Source organism: Trichomycterus rosablanca, chromosome 8 (assembly GCF_030014385.1).
Source record: "Trichomycterus rosablanca isolate fTriRos1 chromosome 8, fTriRos1.hap1, whole genome shotgun sequence".
Classification (NCBI taxonomy): Eukaryota; Metazoa; Chordata; class Actinopteri; order Siluriformes; family Trichomycteridae; genus Trichomycterus; species Trichomycterus rosablanca.
In genome coordinates, this window is record NC_085995.1 from 30,322,053 (window position 1) to 30,349,949 (window position 27,897).

Below are 27,897 nucleotides of genomic sequence, written 5' to 3' on the forward strand. Positions count from 1 at the left end.
CGCGGTGGGACTGGAAACTATCACAGGGCACCACATGTTCACCTATTTCCTCACTAAGCCACACCTGGAACAAACAAACACGCCTGTTCCCCTTTATTCTGATGAAACCCATGCAGACCCAGGGAGAATATACAAAACCCCAAATTAGTGAAAATGTAGTAAATAATTATTAATACATGGCTGTTCATTTATAATTAATTGATTTATTGCTTAATAATAATAATAATAATAAAAGTAATAATAATAATAAATATCCCATTAAATATCCATAATATAAATAAATGAAAACATGAATAAACTAATAAGGGCCAAACCCAAAACTACACAACAACATACAAAACAATAACAAAGTTTAGCATTTTTTATTTTAAATGTTATTAATAAAATGTTTTTTTATATTGGCAAGGAAGAACGGTTTCATCAAATATATAAAATTAGGGCTATAAATAAGGGCCAAACCAAAAAAAAAAAAAATGCCTTAAGATATTTTGGAAACTTGTAAGCATCTAAAAATGTCTTGGTATCTTGGTAGCTAATTTTAAACTCTGACTTTACACAGCACTTACTGCTAGAGCTTTTTTTAGTAGCAATTAAAGGTAGGACAGTTATTTATAGTCTGAAAACTTTCATTAGGTAGTTATTAACATAAAAGCCCTGTCCCTGTGGCTGCCCCAGGCTCTATACACAAAGGAAAAAAACAAACAGATGGCAGGCAAAATCCAACCAGTCAGGGCAAGAAGCATTCTACTTGCCCGTCAATCAAGTCTGATTTCATGAATGCATAGATCAGTTAAACCATCTGGGTGGTTCCCTCCTCTCATTTGAAAGGGGGTTTGATTAGTTCAGATCTATAAAACAGTAAATTTGTTTCTTTCGGATAATATTTACTAACCAAAATCAAAACGGTATGATTGTAGTAATCAGTTAACTAAGTCATTATCGACCTTATCAACAGATTATTTTATTGTTGCCATCCACTTGATAATAACAATCGCAAAATTAACAATGAATGAATAAATTAATACATTTTGAGGACTACTTTCAGTATTTTCAATATTTTTAGTCTCTTTGCCTGCAAATGAAAAAAAACACTGACTGTGCATTATCATCAATTATTACCTTAAACAATCAGCAGGTAATGTGTGTATCAGCTGTAATTCCTTTACTTTGTTTTCTAAGTAAACTGTAAGACATTTAATAATGTGTAGAACAGCAGTAAATGTGCTTTACCTGTGCTAACATGAATTATTGCAGGGAGAAACTGGGTGGGGTGAATACTCATTTAAGTAAGTCTGTTTCATCATTAAAACAGATAGGCTGATCACATTTGCATAGTGATTACCTTCAGTGTTTTGTCCCGCCTGCCTTGAAAAGGTTCAAGTTTTCCCTGCACCAACACCCCTGATTCAACTGATGAACAGCTTGATAACTAGCTGATAAGATGAATCAAGTGAGCTAAAACAGGGACAACGGGAGGTACAGTGAAACATCACTGGGGAAGTTGATTACTGTTAACACCAGTTGTATGAAAATATACATTTATTTTGTACAGAGAAACCATGTTTTGACAGTACTCGATTCTACAGTATAACACAGACAATATATTCTATAACAGACAAGATGTAGGCTACATGCACGGAACCATTTTAAATATATGTAAACTAAGATTTCTTCAGACAAGATGTAGGCTACATGCACGGAACCATTTTAAATATATGTAAACTAAGATTTCTTCAAAACTATCAAACAGCTTTAGACAATTAGATGAAGACAAAGACTAAATTGAGGGCATTTACATGTACAGTAATTAGATTTATACATTTCAGCAGTTATTTGATAAAACAGTTTACTCTTACAGTATATCTAAAAACACCAAAACAGTATGACAGTTTCAAGAACTCTAAGCAAACCAATAATCTCAAGTACAATTAAAAATACAATAATCAATGCAGTTCATAGTTTACACATTGTTTTTCTTATAAGCTAATTAACGATTTAAATATAAAAATCGTTTGCCATTGGCCATTGGCACGACTCATGACGTTTAGCAGCTGGGTATCAGACCAACAAAAGAAAGATTGCAAAAGAGTATCAGGCAACATTGTATTATTAAATTAAATAAAGTCTTAAATGGCAGATCTATTCTGGAAAACAATATCAGACACCTGATTCAGTGCAGAGTTTGCATGTTCTCCCTGTGTCCACGTGGGTTTTCTCTTGGTGCTCTGGTTTCCTCCCACAAGTCTAAAGACATACAGTCAGACCAATTGGAGCTACTAAAATTGCTCTAAATGTGTCCTGTGATGGACTGGCGACCTGTCTGGAGTGTTTCCTACCTTTTGCCTAATGAATCAGACCCACTGCAACCATGACCAGGATAAAACAGAAAATAAATGAATGAATCTTACTATATGTAAATTTATAGTATTTAAGTATAAATCCAGTAATTCAGTTGGTACCAAAATCTAAATTATTGCACTCATCAGATAGTTTTGTACATGTAAATGCACACACTGAGACATTCACAGACTAAACATAAATTAAAGAGATAACAAGCTAAAACAAATATATGTAATGCTGTCAGAACAAAACATGATTACTGTCTGGATTTGTACCATTAAACATGTAATGTGAATCTTAGAGGTGATTAAATGCATTTAGAGCTTAATTAAATCCACTACTGTGAATTTTGTAACAGAAACTGTAGGTTGGATCTGTGCTGTCAGTAAGAGCTGTAAAGGTTAAAGGATCATAGCTTCACTGACAGCTTTTATCCACCTGTAAAAAAACAGAAGCATCAAGTTTAGATTAAAATTTTTAGTATTTAAAACTATGCTAAATACTTAATCAAGTATTATGTAACCCAACCTGTTGTAGACATAGGGATCTTCAGTTTTAAAGATATAGAAGAGCTTGTTTTTGTGGAAGAGTCGAAACTGCTGAGCCAGCCCAGTATCATCCTCTGCAAGAGAAAAGCCAAGAAGAGGCAGACTTTCCAAAGCTGCTACGTCCTGTGTGAGGAGACAGGATACATTGTAAAAAATGCACAATAAATCAGACAAAATAAGCAGTTAACATTGTTATAGCATGTTTTATTTAAAATACTTCAGAGCCAATGACAGATCTATGCACTCAATAAAATGTATGAACCATGTTATTAAGAGGAAACTGATTACCCAACTACAGGGGGTGAACAAAATAACCAAAACAGCACATAAAAGAAGCTTGACTTAGACTGTAGGCACTGGAGACATTGTACTTAATGCTTTAAAGGAAAGTGATAATAGAGAACTTAAATGGCATCAGCAAAGAGGAACAAGAGATGCAAGCGGAAGCTCACTGACAGGAATAGACAACACTTTAACCCCCACAAAACACGCAAAATAGAATTCCTATAACCCAGTCTTAACAAAACTGCTACATTTAGAGCTTCACAGAGCTGGATTGTATGTAAAATGTTTGTCCAACAACTGTTTTTATGGCTGCATAACAGCTAACAAATACTCAAATATGGTTAAATAAACACCAGGATAAAATCCTAAAGTGCATTTAATAGACTCAGCAACAACCAGATTTAAACATTATTGCACCTTAATGAGAAGTTAAGTAGATCTTTGTCTTGTTCATACCCCAAAGTACAAAGATTATCATTACAAACCAATCAGGAGCTGAATGATGCACTTTGTTCTATAAGGATCAACCTTGGTGACACTGGGCACAGTTCACATTCATTCACACCTGGGGAATTTAAGAGCACCCAGTTTACCTTTTAGCATGTTTTAAGAAGGTTGCTTCTTACAGAGCATTATCCTTTACAGATCTCATATATGTTAAGAAGAAAAAGAAATCCAATTTCCAGTCCAAATCCAGTACAGATGGAATAGTTATGCAGGACACTACAAATTCAGCTGACACTCAGCTGGCACAGCAGTGACATCAGGCTAGCACACTACCACTGAGATTCAGAGGTCAAATCCCCAACAGTTCTATCAGCCAACCATGCGTCTACATACAGATATGATTGGATATGTATGGGGGGGGGGGGGGGGGGGGATAAGAAATATGTAATGTACACAGTAGAAATAATATTTAAAAAATATAGGAAAAAAGTAGAGATACAAATAGAAAAAAAGTGTGCAATATAAGCCAAAAGAAAATTATATATATATATATTTTGGTTGGTGGTTGGTTTTTTGGTTGGTGGACTATTCTCAGTCCAGCAGTGACAGTGAGGTGTTTAAAAACTCCAGCAGCGCTGCTGTGTCTGATCCACTCATACCAGCACAACACACACTAACACACCACCACCATGTCAGTGTCACTGCAGTGCTGAGAATGATCCACCACCTAAATAATACCTACTCTGTAGTGGTCTTGTGGGGGTCCTGACCATTGAAGAACGGCATGAAAGGGGGCAAACAAAGTGTAATTGTAGAACTACAAAGTGCTCTGGTAAGTGGAGCTGATAAAATGGACAGTGAGTGTAGAAACAAGGAGGTGGTTTTAATGTTATGGCTCATCAATATATATATATATACAGTATATATACAGTATATATACAGTATATATATATATATATATATATACAGTATATATATATATATATATATACACAGTATATATATATATATATATATATATATATATATATACACACACACACACACACACATATATACCCCCCCCCCCACACACACACACATAAAAATGTAAAAAATGCAATAAAATAAATGCATGCCTTTCACATACCTCACTAGCACCGTAAGTGTAGAGCACTTTGTTCTTGATGACAAACCACAGCCTCTTCCACTGCTTTTTACTGGCATTCATTCTTTCCAGGTAGCCACTCATGGATGACTCATCTGTGTTCGCCGAAACCTACAACATCATAGCACATGTATGAGTACACAGGTACACCAACAACCAGTTGCTCCCAGTCTTTTACTCAAATAATATCTGGTTAGTAAGGCTCATACGGGGTTCCTGTTTTAGCGCAGGGTAGAAAAGGTAACAAAGGGTAATCCACATCTGAGGTGTAGCTCATAATGTGTGATAATAAAGTAAAGTGTAAGTGTATTTGTAAATGACGTCTTTAATCTGGTTACTAAGTTCTTTTCCAGGTGACGAATGCATTAATCATACAGCAAATATGTGGACGCTCATTGACTATTAGTGTCTGCTGAGGACTGCATCTTTCAAAAGAGCAAAGTAACAAGTCCTGCCTGTTTGGCTTGTTTGCCTTGAGTAATATATAACTTGGGGTGATGTTAGATAAAGGTGAAAAATACAAGACAAACAAAGTAAAAGTCTCTCAGAAAACAGAAATTGTGTCTAATAATAATAATTAATTTAGTTTTAGTTAACTTATTTTATATTGGATTAGGATCATGAGGGGTCCGGCACCAGCTGGAAACCTGACAGCAAGGTGGAGATGCACTCTTGGCAATGTGCCACCCTACACGTACACATACATTTAACCAATCACACCTGGGGCATTATTGTCAACATGATGAAAATATAAAAAAAGAAAAAGGCATATCTTGCTTCTTACCAGCTCAAGTTTCTAGATACATTTAATGCCTTATCAGTGTCACAATTAAATCTGCATTTTTAGATAAATGTTCTGTATTCGTATTTATATTTTTTCAAGTTTTGCACATAAATGTGGATGTCTTTCTGACTGTCAGCTGCACTGCTAAGGCAAATTAATGCAGTAAAATCTGGGCATTAATTCACCTTTTTAATTAATACAGTCTATTTGTAATGATGTAATAATAAGAAAAATATTTAACGGCAATGATGTTTGTTTGTTTTTTAGGATTTTAACGTCATGTTTTACACTTTGGCAGAAATAGTAGTTACTCATTACACAAGGTTCATCAGTTCACAAGGTTATATGGAACACAGTCATGGCCAATTTAGTGTCTTCAATTCACCTCACTTGCATGTCTTTGGACTGTGGGAGGAAACCGGAGCACCTGGAGAAAACACACGCGGACACAGGGAGAACATGCAAACTCCACACATAAAGGACCCGGACTGCCCCACCCGGGGATCGAACCCAGGACTTTCTTGCTGTGAGGCGACAGTGCCACCCACTGAGCCACCGTGCCACCCCGATGACACTGAAAAGGTCAAGTGAAATAAATAAATGAGCATTGTCCCCTTATAGCAAGAAGGTCCTGGGTTCGATTCTCAGGTGAAGCGGTCCGAGTCCTTTCTGTGTGAAGTTTGCATGTTCTCTCTGTTTCCGTGTGGGTTTCCTTCGGGAGCTCCGGTTTCCTCCCACAGTCCAAAGACATGCTGTCAGATTACCTCAGATACAAAATTGCTCTAAATGTTACTGTGTGTGTGTGTGTTTGACCTGTCCAGGATATTTCCTACCTTTCGCCCAGTGAATTGCACCCACTGTGACCGTGACCAGGATAAAATGGTGGAAAAACAGAAAACGAATGTATGCATGATTCTTATTTTACCTCTTTTAGTGCTGCAGGAATCTTCTTTTGCCTTCTGGGGTAAAATGATTTGGTATTTGGAGAAAGAACTGCACTAACCGGTGCCTGGGTACCTTTGGGCGAATAAACAGGAAGAACTTATTGTTAACAAAAGGGTATGTGCTAATTTAGAAAGCACACTTTTGGTAAACAAACATTATACTGATTTGAATCATGCATGGATGCTGGATGGCAGACCTGAGTTATTTTGCAGCAGAATCTCAAAGCACTTATCACAAACCCGGGCAGGTTGATTCTTCAGATACTCCAGAGGGTATCTGTTAGATGAGCAGGCTTGACAGACAACCTAACACACATGCAAAACTTACTTTTACTTTGATCAAAATGACCAACAATACTTCAAATCCTAATTTACAAGACTATACCTTTCCACAGGCTCGGCAGTGATGCCTTCTCCAGGTGAGCGTAAACTCACAGGTGCAGATCATGCACATTGTGGTTCGCACATCTGGAATCCATATTGGAGCTTTGGTACCAAGCTGGGTTGAACTGTCCAAACCGTCCTCCTATAAAACACAGGATTCCTTTATTATAAAACAATCTGAGACAAATTCACAATCAGCCAATATCACTCTACTAAAATACTGATGTCTTGCTGAATTGATATTAAAGATGTTATAAGTAGGGCCCTACTGAATTCATGGGAAATGTGCTTAATTTCACAGACCTCGTTTTTAAAAAATCACAGATTTCACAGATATTTAAAGAAAAGTGTTGGGGCCGCTCAGGTGGAGCAGTGGTAAAAACACATGCTAGAACACCAGAGCTGGAATCTCGAATACAGCGTATCGAGTCTCAGCTCTGCCTGCCGGCTGGGCTAACCGGGCACATGAACAACGATTGGCCTGTTCATATAGGGATGGAATATTAAGCTGGATAGGGACTCTCTCATAACTGATGCAACTACGACCTCTGCTGGCTGATTGATAGCGCCTGCACAGAGTAGAGGAAAGAGTGCGTTGATCAGGGTGTGTCTCTCTGTACACAGTGCTGATCCGCATATGCACTCGTCAAGTGTAGGTAACAAAATGCATACGGCTGCTGCCCACGTGTAATGCCCAATTGAATGGTGCTGCCCCCCCCCTCCCCCCCACAGAATTGGTTGAAAGTTTTCCAAACTCAGTTACCTGAGTAGTGTTTTTAGCTGCTTTAGACTTTGACATCTTGGACATTTTGTAAATAGATTTTTGTACACAAAAGACAGATTATTTATTTAAATACAATATTTTAGCTGTTAATAAAATTAAATAATGTTTATTTTTCAGACATTTGAAATGAAAAAATAACTATACCTCTTCAGGACTTTTGTTAGATGGGGAAAATGTGGTTTGCTTCATGGTGTATTCTTCAATAGCATTTGAAATTGACTCCAACCACTCATCACGTACTGAAGGAGAACTAAAAAACAGAACAGAGAGGTGTGTGTATGTTAGGTATGCCACCTGTCTCGATTTTCCCGGAAAATGTATTCTTTCTCCGGGGACATTAAATGTACCAGTTTTCAATGGGCTAGAGTTACTGTTACATCTCAATGTTGCTTTTTTATCATGCAATCAGTCAAATCAGGCTGCCCGAGGGTCTGGTAACATTACTTGTAACATTATTCTTGATTAACAGCCATAAACATTGGTGGTGAACTGGGGGGACAAACATATGACAGTATCTCCTGAATCTGACAGGCCAGTCAAAAAGAAAATTAAATGTTAATTTTACATCAATAATGACTGGATGAAAAATAAAAAGTACACTGCATGGCTAAAACCAACCCTGGGCGATCCACTTTCTGCTAACTGTTCCACATGCTTAAAATTTTGAAAGGGCAAAGCCACATTGGATGACCATTTTAAAACAAAACAATTGTGTTCAAATCACTCGACAAACAAAGGCAAATTCATCCTTCATGATTAGGAAACACTCTAAGGAATAATTGCTGTTGCCGAATTAACAGCTACTTATCACAGTTTGTGACATGGTCACAGCTACTTGTCCACAGACTGTAGGAATGAGGTCAAAGCCAAAATATTCAGCGAATCTAATAGTGCAACTAAGATGTCCAGTGGCAGAACTAAGAGTGAGGCTTTAGTTGAGAATGTGTTGACACTATTTTGTCAAAAAAGATGAAGAGCAGAGTTATAGAAAGCACAGTATTTTGCAGTACGTTCTGATGCATCTAATGCATCGAGTGTCCAGAATTTTTATCAGACAAAGGTGGCAACCCTAGTGTATGTGTGTGTACATGTGTGTGGAAGAGACTAAACAGAAAGCACTGACTGCTTAAACATTGCATGCAAATATCCAATTCACAAACAAATGAGCCTTTTCCTTTCAGGCAGGAGCTAATCACCACTGTACATCAGAACTGTACTGACCAACTTATATTAAAACAATCAGATAAATCTAGTTTGCATTAGTAAACTGTAATTCTTGGATTGGTTGATGTGAAATTTAGTTAAATTCTCACCTGGCAAACAGAATGAAAGAACGTTCAACACTCTCAATGTTCAGCTCGTTCTTATATCCTTCTTGACTAGGTTTACTGACCTACGATGTAAAACATAAAATCAATTAAAATACGAGCACAACCACAGACAGGTTAAAGACTAAATGCACAAGGCCACACTGGGTCTGTGTTACAAACTAGGCATTTGGATTGTAGTGTGTGGGCAACCAGATGCACAATAGGGCTATTGTGAGGAGAAGTATGTGAACACTTCTCCAAATAATGAGGTAATAGGTAAAATATTATTTATGTAAATAATGTTTATTATATGCATGTACTGCAACAGCTATACAACGCCTATAAAATGTGTTTAGTCCTAATTTAATACAGCCACTTTGGAGTCTGTTTGGATCAAATGACTGGGGCATCTTTGCAGACTGGGGTATATTACACATTATTTCATGCATAATTGCAAACAAAACTCCTAGTGTTCCGACTCCTGGTCACCAGGTCCAGAACATCCTGTCTTCTGTTTGGAAAACATTTAATGTATTTTTAAGATTTTTGATGTTTGATGATTTATTATGAGCACTATGAAAGCTGTATTGGAGTGTTTGAACTGTGCACTGTACTAAACAATATCCTACAGCTTTAAATGCTTTAAATACTGAAACCACAGGTGTGCATGTATGAAGCACCAGTAGGGGACTCTACAGTTTAAGGTTACATCTTACCTTCATGCCAGCCAATGAAATTTCATTGTTGAGTTTGTACTGGCCTGACTGGAGGGGCATGGCACACAGCAGTGCATCGTTGAACTGCCAGGAAGAAGAAGAGAATGAAACTGTTGTAGTTTAAGGATATTTAAAACTAAATGAAAGTGAAACACTTAAATGAGGACAAAATTAATTGAAATACGAAATTATTTTATAGGATCAACCATATGTAACAATTTACAAGAAAACACAGAAGTACAGAAGTACATACAATATATGGCAATATAAAGTATGTGGACGGTAGACTAAAAGCTTATTGTACATCCCATCCCAACACCATGAGCATTAATAGAGTCAACTCTTCCAAAATAGTTATAACAGCCTCCACACCTCTGGGGAGTCTTTTTACAAGATTTGGAGTGTGTACCCAGGCAGATCAGGCACTGATGTTGGACAAAATGGATCATTTTACAATCAAAGTTTTAATTCCTCCACTGGATCTCCTTCACACCAGAACTATGGGGAACAGGGGCATAGAACCTGCCACAAAATGCCACAAAGTTGAACGCTTTCACTGTTATTGATTCTGTACTTCTTTTAACAATAGGTGTGGCTGCAACACTTAAGGTGTTAAGTCCAAATGCTTTTGGCCATACAGTGTTTATATAGTCTTACCAAGCTGTTTGGCTTTTAAAGAAAAATTGATGACAAAGACAAAAAAAACATATTTGGATTAAATCTGATTATACACATATGGGCTTGATTGTGCCAGCACTGTTGAATCTTAACATAAATGAAGCCTTTCCAGCAATGTAAAGTAGGCAAAAAGGTCACTACAAGCATCACTTTTTTGCAATTAAAAGTCATTCCAGAAAAAATAAGAAAATTTATTTAAATACGTATTTTAGACAAAACTTGTAACTATTAATTATTTGTAAAATCTAATCAAAAATAGATACAAAAGGTACATAGATATAATTTCACCTGTTTCAGATCATAGAATCATAAACACTGATCCTATCTAAAGTATGCAAGAGATAAAGTCTAGTGCCTCAGATCTCTGAGTTCTCTGAGCTGTCTTTGACTTTCTGGATGAGTCTTTATCATGTGCTCTTTGAGGCCACTTTTCGAAAGATTCACCACTGTTTTAAGTTCGGAGACAATGGCTACAAACGTGTACGTCAAAGAGCCTTAAAATGACTTTGTGGATGGCAAGGTGGCTCAGTGGGTAGCACTGTTGCCTCACAGCAAGAAGGTCCTTGGTTCGATCCCCAGGTGGGGCAGTCCGTGTCCTTTTTGTGTGGAAGTTTGCATGTTCTCCCCATGTCTGCGTGGGATTCCTCCGGGAGCTCCAGTTTTCTCCCACAGTCCAAAGACATGCAAGTGAGGTGAATTGGAGATACAAAATTGTCCATTACTGTGTTTGACATCAAACTTGTGAACTAAACTTGTGTAATGAGTAACTACTGTTTCTGTCATGAATGTTACCAAAGTGTAAAACATGACATTAAAATCCTAATAAATAAATAAATAAATAAAATGACATTGTAAATCTTTTTAGACTGATATTTCATCAGTTACTTTCTCTTCTTTATCTTGTCCGGACTTACTTTTGTTTGCAGCATTGTGTGCTACCTACTGAGACCCTCTAGTTGACTTTAAATGGCTGAGAAGTTTTGATTTTAATAATATATTGATTTAACAGGGCTGGCCATAATCAAGCTTTAATGTGTGTCAAGTAACGTGGTTAATTGGTTGATTGAGTAATAAAGAGTCAAATTTTTTCCACACAAGGCCAGTTAATGCTGAAAATAAATGAAATAATATTTTATAGCTGTGTATAGTGTTTGCTTATGTTGACACTGTGTAACAAGACTTACTAAGAAGAACATTTGAGGCTGCATGACTCTTTTAGAAAGTTTTAACAAGGTCCCCTCCTTCAAGAACACCTAAAAACAAAATAATGCTTTTTATTTTTATTTTGTACACTTATGTAATCAATGTATTTTAAGCTTAAATAGTTAAAAGTCCAGCTTTACATCAGCCACTATAAACAACTCAAATAATATACAAATATATATTTTTTATTATTATCACGAGACATGAACATATAAGCAAAACGGTTTGGCATTTGATACACACAATTTCAGAATGACACATTGTTATTTACCCTTCCTGGCTTCACGATCTCATGATGGCCAATCAGACTGCACTGTACCTGCATCAGTTTCTGGAAATTATCCTGTCAGAAATGAGAATTCTATTTGAAAAGTGTGTCATCTAATAACTGAATATAATAAACTAATAAGAACTAATAACATGCTAATATAATAGATTCTTCTTAATCACAATCTTACCCCTTGTTTCATCGTTTCATTGGCATGACTTGCTACTTCCTTTACTATATTGAGAGCAGCTGCAATTACAGACAATATGAATTAGTTTTCTTTACATGAAAGAAGAGAAAAGTAGTTTTACTATGGTGTGATACAGAAAGCTTGATTTTACCTTCAGCATTGTTGAACTCGGGGGAGCCTTCATCAAGATTCTTTAAATATTCTGAAGAAAAACACAAACCAAAAGTTTATTATTAACTAATGCATTAGATAACCATTTGTGCAATACATGATATGAACCATTAAAATCTCCCCCAAACCCCCTCCCCCTTTTCCAGCCAGTAAGAGGCATGGTCATTTTTCATCCACTTACTGAAACACTGCTTACACTCATGTAGTCACAATCTATTTTTGCTGCACTTGCATTAGAATAAAAAATAGAATTCAAGTAGAATTCCGTTGTCATGTATACAGGTATACATATGTACACTACAGTAAAGTTCTTTTTCTGCGTATCCCAGATTCTTTGAAAGCCGGGGTCAGAGCGCAGGGACAGCCATTGTATGGCGGCCCTGGAGCTAAGAGGGCTGCATGGCAGAGCTGGAATTAAAACCCACAACCTTTTCTATTGATGGCACAAAGCTCTACCCACTAGGCTACCACTGTCCTACCACAGTGGGTAGATTGTGTTTGGAGGAGGAATTTATATACACCTAGATTTCTCAGATTGATAATTAGATCCCTGTGTTTAGGTAAACTTAGGTTGGCCAATTTTTTAAATCAGTAAAGAAAACAGTAATGTCATAATAAAAAGGGGCGGATATGATTCAGACTCCAGACCATAAAGAGTTAAGCCACTGGAGCCAAGGAGGAAATCAAAAAGAAGGGATCTAAGAGCTTGGAGGAGCTGAAAAGATCTTTGGGTTGAGAATCTCAGATTCCTTACCCTGAATTATTCAATCACATCAAGCATCACAGGAGAAGACACAGGAGAATAAAGTATTAATACAGGGGTGCCAATAATGGTGAAACAGTTTTGTTAAAAATACTTATTTGATGAGGGTTTTTTCTAGTAACAAATAAACTTAAATCCAAATCTTTGTTCATTCAGCTAATTTAGCACAACTACATTTTTCATAGAATTTTAGCTATATGTTTTACCAAGGGTGACAATAAATTTAAAGCTGCCTATATACTACTCTTCAGAGATCACCAATATAAAATAAATTAAATGTCACTATTTACTATGCACACTTTCTGACCTGAAAGTAGAAGCTGGTATTGAGGAAGTCTCTGTACAGGCTTCAGCATGTAGTGTTTGACTGCAAGGCTGGCACAGCAAGGACTGCTCTACATTCAGAGAAACAAATTAAACATCTGTCCTGTGTAAGAGCTTCTGCATTTATGCTTATTAATTATATGTACAAAAGTATCATCTACATATTGTTTGACATCCAATTTTAAAACCATTGACATAAATTAAAAGTTGGTCCTTCCCTCTTTAAAAGCCCCCACATTTCAAGTTTTTGGAATGTGTCTGTAAAAATTGGAGTGTGTGTGTGTGTCCGCCCAATCATGAACTGGCAGCCTGTCCAGGGTGTTTTCTACCTTTCACCCAATGATTCAGACCAATCACAGCCCTGTCCAGGATAAGGTGGTGGTAAAACAGACTGAATGAATTAATGAATGAATGAATGTTAGCAATGGGTGTGACTGAAACATCTGAACTCACTAATTATGAAGGGCGTCAGCATACTTTTGATCAATTAGTGTATGTGTATCTACATCGTTCAGAATCTCATGCACTGTGCTTTAGGGAGCTGATCATTAGTTAAACAAGCTAGTGAATTGACATTATCTACAGTCTACAGTATGTGGATGTACAGAAAAGTCATGTGCATGCCACAAAACCTGCAAATTTGATTAAACTCTTCAAACCAACTGTGTCAAGTGCCAGATATGTTCCCCAGCATGTTTTTATTTTACAATAAGCCTTATGAAAGAACTTAAATTCATAAATGTTTGAACAAAAAAGCATGTGTTCCAACACAGTCACTATAAAAACAGACCATGCATTCAACTCTAATCCAAGTGTTAGAATCTCTTGTTTTTTAATGCTAAACGTATGACCAAGGTGTTCAAACTTTTAAATAAGACTATACAAACACACACTCTGACATGCACACAGACAGGTGTAAATGCTTGTTAGCACACACACACGAGTATATTGCAGTGTAAGCTGTTGAGCTAGGAGGTAGAACAGGTTAGTGCCATTACCTCAAACTGTTGAACCACTTTAGCAAATGCTGGATTTTTCCTGTACTGCTCATCCAGTAGAGCAACATTCTTGTCGAACTCACAGATGTAGCTTGAGTACATTTTCAGATATGGGCCTTTCGTTAAAAAGACATCTGCTATGGTCTGGTGCTCGCTCCTGATCATTATAGAAAACCAAGTCAAGAAAAACAAGAACAAATATTTTTAGTTAAATGACTACTGCAGACTATGCATTAGCCTAGACATGTAATTGTATACCATTTAACTAATCATGCTGGTAAAGAAACAACTAAAATACCTAAACCCCCAGAGTACTGGGAGAAAACCAAAAGGAATATGGCGAAAACTCCATACAGTTGTTTGATATGAGAGTCCAACCCAGTTGATACTCTTATTCCCTTATTACTCAAAATATACTATCACAAATATGTATTTGCTAATTAGCTACCATGTAGCTAAACATCAACTGATATTAAACTTTTTAAACTGTTAGCTTTCTCTTTTTGTATTTGTCTTAATCACAAAAGCCTTTACCCATTCGTTTAGAAAGTCTCTGTTTAAAATGACTAATGACCCAAATACCCATCTATACACATTATCACAAATGGAAGTACTAAAATGAACTTATTGCATTGCTGGTGGGTTACACATTTTGTGGGTATACATTAACATGGGAGAGCATCTAGGGACCAACAGTCATCTAGTGTATTAAAGTAATTTAAAGTACGTTTTTGCACATTTTTATGCAACAGCATACATTGCCCCAATGTACTTTCTATTTCCATAAGTGTATAAGCTCTTTTTTGTTACATACTAAAGTCATTAAATGGTTCAAAGTGTTTACATACCAGTTAGCCATGCGTTCTGTCAGCTCCTTCAGTAAATTACTATTCAGCTCAAAAAATTGTGGCATTGAAAACAAAATCTGGTTGAGAATCCGCTCTTCAATCACAGGCTTTCCAGCTTGGTTGGAGGCCTTTGTTACTGTGTCCCGAAAATTCTGCACAGCAAGAAGTAGTAATAAGTAAACAAAACAAACAGCATAGCTAAATTTAGCTGTAGTATTGTCTTCATCAGTTAAATGATAATGCAAATATGAATACAGAAAGAATATAAATATGATGTAGTATTTTAGAGTAGAAGGGTATTTTGTTAATACTGCTATGTCACAATTATTCAACCCTACATAAAATTGCTGATTTTTCTTCCATTAAAATTTAAAAAATGGTCAACTTAGTAAACAATATTTAATATTAATCCTTGGAGAGAACACTTACGATATACATTTACATTTTCGGCATTTAGCAGACGCTCTTATTCAAAGCAACTTACAGAAGTGCTTCCATAGTAAACATGATATAGGGAATTAAGTTTGGTGAGGACTTAAACGTCTACATAAAAAGCAGCCCATAATCCATAAAAAGTTAGCCAACAACACACTGAAGGTGGCCAATTGGCAGCCCTGTGTAAAGGGGAGTAAAAAACAAGCTAAATAAAGTACAGTTAAAATTTTCTAAAAAATAAAAAGTAACTGTGTTCTGAATACATCCTTTGGTTTTTTTAAATACTTATATTTTGCTGCCGCCAAACCCTATGGTGGTGGACACAATACAGTGTAAAGCGAATATATTCATCACTTTATTTATTTTAATGATCTTTCATAGTTCTGCTTTAGACAAGATCCCTTTGTTTCTATATTGACCACAGTAGATTATAATTTGGTCAGGTTGGTTTGAGATAATTTAGAAAAAAATATATAGATATGATTTCATTAAAGCACCCTTAATGACTAGATATGTTGTATATGAATACACAGACTGTTTCATTTTCTAAAACGTGATGACATGAAAGTGAATAACCAGCAGTATGACTGCTCATGCTGCAGGAATTTCTTCTACAGGCAACAGTTAATTATGTAATTAGCTTAAATAAAATTAGGTTATCGTGTGTATACGTGGCGCAATGGGTAGAGCTGTAGCCTCACAGCACAAAGGGCCGGGTTTAATCTCCTGGCTGGCCAGCCAGGGAGTGGAGTTTGCTCTATCTGTGTGTCTGTGTTTCCTCCGAAGGCCCTGGCTTCCGTCCTACAAGTCTGTAGACATGTAGTCAGGCCATTTGGAATAACAGGAATTGGAATTTAGCTTTTACTCAAGCAAAGAGCTTTGATTTTTTCTTTCACTGTATATTTAATAGGTGTGGATTTTAGTAGGTGTGAGCAGCATATTTTTAGTCTTTCTTGTAAAGATGCACTACTGGGGCTTTTACTGTAAGAGAGATTTCCTGCAATACATTGTATAATTTCCTGAAATGCAATAAGCTACTGGCAAGACATTTGCTAGCAGGATTTCCTGTTCAATACTAGTTCAATAATAGTATTGCAGTTAGCAGAGTGAATGGTAAACCCTGTAACCACCACATGTTGCACTAAGCTTTAACATAAAGGTCAAAGACTTAAATCACCATGACTATTTTGGAATAATCACAGCAAAAATATATGACATTTACATTCACAGCGTTTACAATTAAGTACATTAAGTACAATTTTATTTAAGTGGTTAGGGGCCTTGCTTGGGGACCCAACAGTGGCAAAGCTTGAACCAGCAACCTTGTGATTACTAGTTCAGCTACCAGTGCACTTACAAGTAAACAACAAGAAATATCTTAGCACTGGGCCCAACCTATACTTACAATATGAAGAAGCTTCAACGAATCCACAAACCTGACAGGACAAAACAGTAGAGAATTACAAAAGCATAAAATAACTCCGTAACAACTGTACAACTGTATTTTTATAAATTATACAGACACTTACACTTTTTCTGAACTCATGATTTCTTGAGCAATGTAAAACAGCTTGCTTTTCTTGGAGTCATTCTAAAACAAAAAAAATCTTAGCTTTATTCTGAAACAAACATTATTTCTTAGATTTTTATGCAAACGTGTGCTCATAATGTAGAATGCATGTTATAAATGATTTCATTTCATCATTTATCTTCAGTACCTACTGGTTAGGATAACGGTCGGTCAAAAGCCTATGCCAGAAACAAGTTTTGAATACACCTTTATCCATCTTGAGGCAACACACATACACTAACAAACACACAGCTAGGTGTAGCTAGGTGTTATTGTTGGAAGCCTGTATGTACACTTAGTGGCATGGTTTTGAACAGTGAGAGAAAACTGGTTTCATAGCGGAGACATACACATGGAAGACATACTAAATGCCATGCAGGTGGTCTCTTGAGATGATCAAGCCTGGGATACTTAAGCTGTGCAGCATCCACAATTCCTGCTACATCAATGTGTAGACCAATGCTTGGTCTGCATTTTCATCCACATTTCACCCAATCCAAACACTTCCAATTTCCCTGTTACAATGCTCTTGCCACTTGTAATACCTCAGTGCTGGCCAACCTTACAGAGAACCATACCACTGCAATGAAACCGATTTAACCCACCCCCCTCAGGCATAACCAACTTTGCCAGACTGGGTACCTAGGCAAGTCAGTAGGGATTCAAACCTGGGATTCAAACTGTGAGAACAAGCTAGCATTTAGACCACTAAACCACCTGACCTCCCTTAATGGCATCCTGTTTACACTTGATCAACTCATGTGTGTTAAGTATTAGGACTATAGACAAGAAATTATTCACATAAAATGAGGACAAAATGCAAAACTGCCTGCTATCCATGCAACTCTTCATTTTATAAAGTAATGCATGTGTGCAGCCAACGAGACTGGCTTTTTGTCACTGTTGTGGCCACTGGTTTAAAAGTTTATATGGCTTTAATTTTACATCCCAAAATTATATTAATAAGTTTCACTAATAATATTTAATATATATATAACATTCAATATCCAATATTCAACATTATTTATTTATGGATTGAAGCACCAGAGTTAACTTGAACCATTTTAAATAGACCAGAGATTGAAACCCTGCACCTATTTGACAAACAAATTTGCTCAGAACCTATTGGGTCATGATCAAGGTGGTTTACAACTAGAGAATATAGTGCCTTTACCAAGCAATTAGATTTTTCACTGTTTTTGCAACGACCAACACTGGATACACCCAATCCCCCCAAGCACAGAGGCAACCTCTGCTGGGTACACAGTACTCATGCCGGCCAGGGAGAGCTGCTGGCAAGCACACACCTTTGGAACATGTAAAGCTCCTTAACCCTCTTTTACACCAGCCAGAACAGTCTCAGCACGGTACTGTCTGTGTTATTTTGTTGCTCAGGTTTGTGTCTTGAGCAGCAGGATTTGCTAGTGGCTGATTTTCAATGGGTATGTCTTAAAACCTAGTAAGCTGCCTTACTGCTCACTGTCTACCTGGGCAGCTGCCTAATTAGAGAGGATTAGTCGAACTGACATCAAACTTTAGAAGGCAGATTATTACAACACCGTAGTTAGATATTAATTACGTCATCAGCTGTCCTCGCCCGTGTACCGGGCTGGTGAATTGTCACGGACAAACCCATAATTTGAAATAAATTACGTTTGTACACCTTTATAAAAATGAATGACAATTAATTCCTTTTGAAAATCTTGATGCGGCTCCTGCCATATTATAAATCAATTGTGAGAAAAGTTGAGCACTGAATGCTGGGATTGCCTTCATAGCTGAAGAAGCACACTCAGTTCCTTCATTATTCAGTCAGAATATTGGTCAGAATAAGGTATCTCAGTAGGCAGCATTTTGAGGCATATTAGGAATAAGACTTCTTCTCGGGACCGTTCATAGTATGATGTAAAATGCTCTCTACGTAGAGAACTCACTAGGTTTTAAAACAAACCTGCCTCAGACATGGCCAATTTGAGTCTGTTGAGTGCCTGACCAGACTGGAGGCACTTCTGAGAGTCTTGGTGGTGATGGTCTGGTATATTAGACTGCTACACCACCCAATAGCAACTATTATGCAATTTATTAAATACAATTTTGTGTGCATGTGGATACATTTATTTATTAGGATTTTAACGTCATGTTATACACTCTTTGGTTACTTTTATGACAGGACAGGTATTTACTGGTTACACAAGTTTCATCAGTTTACAAGTTTTTAATGTCACACAGTCACGGACAATTTTGTATCTCCAATTTTGTGAAAGGAAACTGGAAACCCACACAGACACGGGGAGAACATGCAAACTCCACACAGAAAGGACCCGGACTGCTCCACCTGGGGATCAAACCCAGGACCTTATTGCTGTGAGGTGACAGTGCTACCCACTGAGCCACCGTGCCGCCCTCCATGTGGATAAATAGATGCATTAAGTAATAGGGTGAAAACAGGGTATAGAAGAGTAACAACATAGAGCAGTACCTGATTGGCCACTTTGTCAAAGTTTGGGGGATCATCTTCCTCTTCTTCAGAACTGATATCACATTCATCTGAGCTGTACAGCTCCTCATACACAGGGCTAAAGAAAATACATTGAACCAGGATGAGTTTGGTTCATGTCACAAATGAAAGATATGCTTGAGCCAAAAGCAGGATTTCAAAATGTTAAATGTAAACAAATAATTAACATCAAGGTCATCTCACTATGTACAGACGGCTAAAAATAAAACCTGAAACAAAAACACAAGGATTTCGATTACGTTTTAATACACGTAATTAGGGATGAGTCACTAGGGCTAGTATTAGCATTGACCAATGATACATAATGTTGTCTATCAAAACAATGCCACTTCTGTGAGGAAGCTGTGCAATCAAACACTTCTCCATTACTTCACTATTTATTTGTCACAATGCTATGAGCAGAAGTGTTAACTAGGGTTGAGATCAACACCAGGTATTAACTGTTACAGTGGGGTGACAGCAACATTAATTTCCACCTTTAGTTCTAGGTTGCAGACAAATTCAATTTCAGCCATGCACTTCAGGACACTCCTAAATAATATACCAATATACAGGTTTTTTCAGACTTTTTTTTAAGCGACCCACATTTTTTTCATGATTTTTTGCTGTGACCCAGGCAACACAAACAATGCATCAAAACGAAACACAAAAATGCCACTCAGGTGGTGCAGCAGAGCTGGCTTTTTTAATACATAATATCGAATCTCAGCTCTGCCATCCGACAGGGCTGGGCGGCCACATGAACAACGATTGGCTGTTGTTCACAGGGTGGGATGAGCCGTACCAGGGTTTCTCATAACTGGTGCAATTACGACCTCTGCTGGCTGATTTATGGCGCCTGCACAGAGGAATAATGCCGATCCGGGTGTGGCTCTCCATGCACAAGGCTGATCCACATATGAACTTGCCTCGTGTAGGTGAAAAGATGCAGTTGGTACTGCACACTTGTCGAAGGGGGTGTGTGTCAGTTGCGAAGCTCCTCAGTCAGCAGTGGAGGGTTGTATCGGTAGAGATGAAGTGTAACACAATCAGGGTAATTGGATATGACTAAATTAGGGAAGAAAATTTGAGAAAAAAAAACAAAACACAAAACAAAATATTCCTAATTAACTGTGGTTTACAAGATGTAATGTAAAAACTCCACAAGGGGGCGTTTGTTTGTTTGTTTGTTTATTAGGATTTTAACGTCATGTTTTACACTTTGGTTACATTCATGACAGAAACGGTAGTTACTCGATACACAAGGTTAATCAGTTCACAAGTTTGGACAATTTTGTATCTCCAATTCGCCTCACTTGCATGTCTTTGGACTGTAGGAGGAAACCGGAGTAACCCAGAGTAAACCCACGCAGACACAGGGAGAACATGCAAACTCCACACAGAAAAGACCCGGACCGCCCCACCCCACCTGTGGATCAAACCCAGGACATTTACCTGAAACAAATCAGTGTATCTGTTAGATGATAATATAACTATTAATATAACTAATATTAATATATAATATTTCTATTTGTATTTGGATGGGTTCAGTACTGTATGTATATCTCAAAACAGCCACTTGGTAGACTGGCTTACATAAATTGCCATCGGTTTGAGTCCCTATTAAGTGCTTATTTCTGCATTGTACATAAAGTTTCTGGATAAGGATCTGGACCAATTGTGATCCTCAACAGGGAAACAAGTCATCAACACATGACAGACTCTCTCTTATAGAACCCAAAATTGTGGACACAAAACATAGTAGTTCTTGAGAAATGATCAACTGTCCCCTTTTCATTGAAGAGTTGATCAGATGTAATTGATAATTTGATTTAAAAACACAGTGTTGGTTATAATAAGTTTTATTGAATCTAAACATCAATGAAATAAAACTTTTCCAGTACACTGCAATACACATTGGACGGTGTGCCAGTCCATCACAGGGTTAATCAATGCCACCATTCACTAGTCACTTTCTCACACGTAAAGTCAATTTAGAGCAGCCAGTTTACCATCTGCATGCTTTAAAAGGGTGGAGAGAAACCTAAGGTAAACCAAAACAGAAACGAGGAAACATGCAAAACTCATAGAAGAGTGTGAACAGTAGAGATGGTGTATACGTTTTCATCCGCCTTCTTAAACATACTACATTTGATTGGCTTCTCTAAATATTAGGTTTTTGATTGATTGAAGTGGTAAATGAATGAGTGTGTGTTTCTGTGATGGATTAGTGTCCAGTCCAGGTTGTGTTTCTGCCTCACAACCAGTGTTTCCTGGTGGTAGTGTTCTATGGCAGGGTTAGCGCTACTGTACTACTGATTGGATGGTCACTGAATCAAACTCCACCACTGTCAAACTGCCACCGTTGGACCCCTGAGCATAGTTTTTAAACCTTAATTGCGTGTATTGTTTGGGTCCCAAGTGTCAGTCTAAATTTACCAGAACCTAATCCAACTGTACATTCATGAGAGCCTTTAAACTTGTGTTAGAGAAGTTTCACCATCGCTAGAAAATGAGCTTGAACACATGTCAAGGTGCAACACAGCCTGTCTACACATAGCAACTTAAATGCTTTTGTTTGTTTGTTTATTAGGATTTTAACGTCATGTTTTAAACTTTGGTCACATTCATGACAGGAACTGTAGTTACTCATTACACAAGGTTCATCAGTTCACACAAGGTTATATCGAATACAGTCATGGACAATTTTGTATCCCCAATTTACCTCACTTGCATGTCTTTGGACTGTGGGAGTAAACCGGAGCACCCGGAGTAAACCCACGCAGACACGGGGAGAACATGAAAACTCCACACAGAAAGGACCCGGACCGCCCCACCTGGGGATTGAACCCAGGACCTGCTTGCTGTGAGGCGACAGTGCTACCCACTTAGCCACCGTGCCGCCCAAATGCTTTTGTACAAAAGGATATTGCATATGTTTTTAAACTGAGATTGAGATTTATTAATGGAATGTCTGTGTGCATACTTCTCACCTGTTGGTTTCATCCAGTTGCCTGCTATTTGTGTTGGTAGATCCATCATGAAGGTTTGGTTTTCCATACTCATCCTCCGTGTTATTGGATAACAGCCTTTCCTGGGACTGTGTTCTAGGACTATGTAGCATGGAAACATTCACATAATCTGGAATATCCTCGTAGAGATGCTCATTTTCTACAGCCCCATCAGAAACATCCTCCCCATCCACACTCTGCTCTCGGGTAAACACTGGATGTGAGAGTTTCTCAAACACTGTTACTTCATTTTGAAGCCTGACTTGGTGAGTTCTGTATTGTGGTATTTTAGCATACAATTCATTTAGGCTGCTGTTGGCCTGCCAATCCTCATCCACCGACTGCTCATCCTTGGCTACAGGGAACTCTGCCTTGGAAAAGATTCTGGAAAATTTCACAGATAAGTCAAGGTCCCTTATAATCTTGAAAGATGGCTTTTTCTGCACATCATTCTGAAGCTTGTCTCCTGGAGAGAATGATCTGACTTTAGGCTTCAGATTTGGTCTTTTCCGATGTGCATTTTCTGAAATACTGGTACTAGGCAACTCCTGTCTTTGATTTTGTTCTGATGGAAAGACCCTCCAGCCTGAAAAAGGCTTTTTCTCAGTTTCAACACGTTTTCTGGGAGAAATTGTTGCTGAACCTTGTTTCTGATATGTAGTTAATGTTCTTTCATTCATTGTAAAAACTTTACGTCTTGACTTAACAGGTACTTCTGACTCTTTTAATCTGATATCAGGCTTCTGTTGTTGTTCAACACTGCTGCTGCTTTTTTGTACAGGCAGTGGTGGGGGTTTTCGAACAGGAACCAGAACAGAAGGTAAGTACCTATTTTGTTCCGCAACAGGGTGTCCATGATGTGTGTTGTTGACTAGCACATGTTGAGACTCTGAGGTTTTAAGTGACAATCCAGTGTCGGTTGGTGAAGAAACATGAACAGAACCAGGATTGATCTGAGTTCTTTGTGCTGTAAGTTTTTCAAAATTCACAGACCCATTAGCAGTAAGAATCTGATTATGTTTAACAGTTCCGTAGCTCTGTTTTAACGTTGGCTTGTCACTGGAACTGTCATGCACAAAGTCATTAGGAGTGGTTGCCAGTGCTTGGTCTTTCCCAGTTCTGTGCTCAAATCCATTACTGGAATTCAGTAATCTGAAATGCCCAGGCTTTTCAAATCTTTGTTGAAATTTTGGTTGAAAGGCAGCTGTGTGGATTTCAAAAAGATGTGGTTTAATTGCAGGTCTCACAGTCTTTATCTGTGGCTGGGAAAATTCCAGATCAGGTTCATATTTTGGAACACTTGATGGCAGAATTGGCTTTGGTTTAGGGGCAACAGGTGGCTTCTCCACACCCTGTGTAAACCCTAAAACACAAAAGGAGACAGTAAATCAGAAGCTACAGATGAAGACTATTTACATACATTTGTAAGTAACATGCATGTCATGGCAGTTTTAATGATTTCTAAAATGGTTCTGTAAGTAAATGATTGGGACCCAAACTTCAATGTTTGAGAAAATTAGAAAGGTGGTTTTTTTAATTGGTTACTGTTAATCTCAGTAACCAGTATACATACAGAAAGTTCTATTATCTAATTTTACCTCTGGGTATGGCCTTCTTATTTTTTGTTAGTGATTGTAATTGGTAATTACTACAGTTGGTATATTTTTGCTGATATAAATAAACAGGGCTTGTTTGACTGCACCTATTAGACTAAGCCACTTTACATTAAAATGAAAACATCTAGGGAACTTTGTTTATGAAGTTGATTATAGATTTTCACTTCAAAAATCATCACACCAAAGCTTATGTTTGACGTTTGCTGATTACATGACCCCTTTGAAAGACAGTTTTTGGTCAGAATAAAAATTTATTTTGCCTCAATAACCAGAGGTATGTTTGTAAGACAAAGTGGTAAGTAAAGTAATAAAAGATCCCAAATTAAATTTTGGGACAGCTTTATTTTGACTTGACCCTTAAAAGTGTATGTAAGGCGGAACAGATCTACTGCATGATCAGCCATAACATTGAAACCACCTCCTTGTTTCTACACTCACTGTCCATTTTATCAGCTCCACTTACCATATAGAAGCACTTTGTAGTTCTACAATTACTGACTGTAGTCCATCTGTTTCTCTGCATGCTTTGTTCGCCCCCATTCATGCTGTTCTTCAAAACCCAGGACCACTACAGAGCAGGTATTATTTATGTGGTGGATCATTCTCAGCACTGCAGTGACACTGACATGGTGGTGGTGTGTTAGTGTGTGTTGTGCTGGTATGAGTGGATCAGACACAGCAGCGCTGATGGAGTTTTTAAACACCTCACTGTCACTGCTGGACTGAGAATAGTCCACCGACCAAAAATAACCAGTCAACAGCGCCCCTTGGGCAGCGTCCTGTGACCACTGATGAAGGTCTAGAAGATGACCAACTCAAACAGCAGCAATAGTTGAGCAATCGTCTCTGACTACAATGTGGACCAACTAGGTAGGAGTGTTTAACAGAGTGGACAGTGAGTGGACACGGTATTTAAAAACTCCAGCAGCGCTGCTGTGTCTGAGCCACTCATACCAGAACAACACACACCAACACACCACCACCATGTCAGTGTCACTGCAGTGCTGAGAATCATCCACCACCTAAATAATACCTGCTCTGTAGTGGTCCTGGGTTTTGAAGAACAGCATGAATGGTTGTCCTGTGGGGGTCCTGACCATTTAAGAACAGCATGAAAGGGGGCTAACAAAGCATGCAGAGAAACAGATAGACTACAGTCAGTAATTGTATAACTACTAAGTGCTGCTACATGGTAAGTGGAGCTGATAAAATGGACTGGGAGTGTAGAAACAGGAGGTGGTTGTAATGTTATAGCTGATTGGTGTGTATATGTGTGTGTGTGTGTGTTTATACATATTATGGCAAAATACATGCAACAAAACTTAAAGTAAAAAAAGTAAAATAATTTCTTTAAAAAGCCTGTCTAACTTTTTTTTAAAACAGGATATCTGACCAGTTGACCTTCCATTGCGATGATGTCTAGTTCTGATGCCTGCATGCTCATTGTCAGTGCTTTTGACTGTGGACTGAGGTTAGCATGGTAATTTGACTGGCCTGTGACTGAGCAGCCCCATACACGGAAGGGTTTGATTTACTGTGTGTTGTGGCACTTTTACTGGTATTTAAATGACCTGCAATCTGTGCCAAAGTAGCCAGTCTGTTGATCTGTACCAGTCACTATAGCCTTCATGTCCTCTGACATCAATTTATCTTGGCTGCCCAACAATCTGTCAGCAGTTTGTGGCTTGTCCTTCCTCTCACCACTTTTGGTGGTACTCACCTTGTCTGCTTGTAAGCACCCAGTTTTTAAAATACTTCAACCCTGGCAAAAATATATTGTCTCTGATTAAAGTTACTCAGGTCTTTTTGCTGCCTATATCTGCTGTTTAATACATGTACTACAGGTAACTATATCCCTGATCATGACAAGCACAACTGCTACAAAACAGGAATTGTCATGTACGTTTTGGGGGTGGTCCTAGGCTCAAAGGTCTGGTCAGTTAAAACAGAGCACTGTCAGGTTATATAACCTGTTGTTATATAGTTTATTATTGTCATAATATATGCTCATACTAACTACTAATTAATGGATTAGGGATGGCACTTTGGCATAGGTGGAGAATGGGTGCTGCATAATAATAAGGGTTCCAAGGACTTGGTTTTGATCCTGGCCTCCAGTCACTGTCTGTGAAAACTACATTGGTTGCTTCTCTGTGTGAGCATGTGTTGTTGTGTAAAGGACTAGTGCCCTGTCAATACTGTATTCCTGCCCAGGTGTTACCAGGTGGTAACCCTACTACACTCCTACCACAACCCTAACCAGGATAAAGCCAATATTGAGAATTAATAAATAAAACACATTTGACTATCAATTAATATAACAATGATGAACTACATAATGCTATTAATAGGTAACTATTCCAAAACCAAAGCGCTTTGACCTTTACAAATGTGAACATCAGAGGCACGATGGGGTGACAGATGTGGGTGATTTAATGTGAGTCTTGTAAACTAAAAATAACATACATTTACAGCATAAAATAAGTTACTGGGTTTGATTGGAAAATATGTCAAACACAACCAATAATAAGGCGCTGATATTTTGAATCAGTACTGTACTTATAGTGAACACATAAAGGAGAACGTACCTGTAAAACTCCTCTAATTGACTTGAGTGGCTGTTCCATTTACCGGTAATAACCTGTCATAGTGTACACTGCCCCAGGCCTAATTGAGTTATTATTATAGATAAGTGGGTGATGACATGTAATGCACTGGGGCTGTAGTCAGGGTCTAATCATGCCCTACATTTGTGTTTCTGGGTACACTCTGAACCTACTGTGGCCCTGATGAGGACAAAACAGTTACCATAGATATAATAATGTACATATATTTTAAATTTGGAGCTAATAAATGGCAATATGTCCCACTTCTGCTGGCAACACCCCTATTTTAAACAGATAAATGTGATTTCAGTGTGATGAATTATTTAATACCAATCCCACTTTAAGTAGTTATTTACATTTCTTTAAGTTGGAGAGAATTTTAAATGAAAGTACATTGGGACAGAGAATCATGTTGGTGTCCCACTGCTGATATTTCAGTTTTCAAATGCTACCCTTATAGCTCTTATTTACAATATTGCTTTCACTTCTACAATGATGAGCTGAATTAAGACAATCACTAAGGTTTAAATACAATATATAGCCTTAACAATGGAGCTCTAACAGGTAGGATGGGACACATTATTACTGTACTTCTTATAAAAGATATCTGATATTATATCTGTGAAAAGATAAACGAGATTAAGATTAAGAAGCACCTGTGATCATCACTCACCTGTCCTCCTGTCCATGACTGAACTACCTTCTCTTCCTACTTCTCATCACTCCAGCCGCCTTTGTTTCATCGACACTTTGACAAGGTAAATCCACACTAACCGGACATTGTTTAGGTCACTATATAGATTTTTTCCAGTTCAGCATCAATTCAGGAGTAATAAACTGTAATACCGCAGTCTTTAGCGCTCACAATGGATGTAAATCACTCAATAATCCTTTTGACATTACGCACTTTACGCAGCCGCAGTACAGGCTTAGAACATTACAGGTGAACAAATAAACCAAAACATACAAACCAAAAAATAAAAACTACATATTCAACCATTCATCTAGTCGGTCTCAGACAGTCTCGTTT

At 37.7% G+C, this 27,897-nt stretch overlaps 1 protein-coding gene across 1 annotated transcript; it reads right to left on the reverse strand.

Moving 5' to 3' along the window:
* Positions 1-2,639: 2,639 nt before the first annotated feature.
* On the reverse strand, positions 2,640-27,556 carry LOC134318722 (FYVE, RhoGEF and PH domain-containing protein 6-like). The gene is made up of 21 exons (XM_062999654.1): positions 27,541-27,556; positions 22,628-24,008; positions 19,617-19,713; positions 17,097-17,158; positions 16,973-17,003; positions 15,133-15,284; positions 14,285-14,441; positions 13,270-13,357; positions 12,180-12,230; positions 12,029-12,087; positions 11,842-11,913; positions 11,552-11,620; positions 9,690-9,773; positions 8,977-9,056; positions 7,808-7,913; positions 6,881-7,021; positions 6,693-6,801; positions 6,477-6,568; positions 4,750-4,878; positions 2,869-3,011; positions 2,640-2,778 (listed from the first exon to the last, which is right to left on the reverse strand). The coding sequence occupies exons 1-21, from the start codon at positions 27,554-27,556 to the stop codon at positions 2,742-2,744; spliced, it is 3,156 nt and encodes a 1,051-aa protein (XP_062855724.1). The 3' UTR covers positions 2,640-2,741.
* Positions 27,557-27,897: the final 341 nt, after the last annotated feature.

Coding starts and splice junctions, on each gene's coding strand:
- LOC134318722 (XM_062999654.1), bottom strand. Junction 13,358..14,284: donor AAGTGGTTCAACAGTTTGAG/GTAATGGCACTA, acceptor CTCTGAATGTAG/AGCAGTCCTTGCTGTGCCAG. Junction 9,057..9,689: donor TTTCATTGGCTGGCATGAAG/GTAAGATGTAAC, acceptor TTTACATCGTAG/GTCAGTAAACCTAGTCAAGA.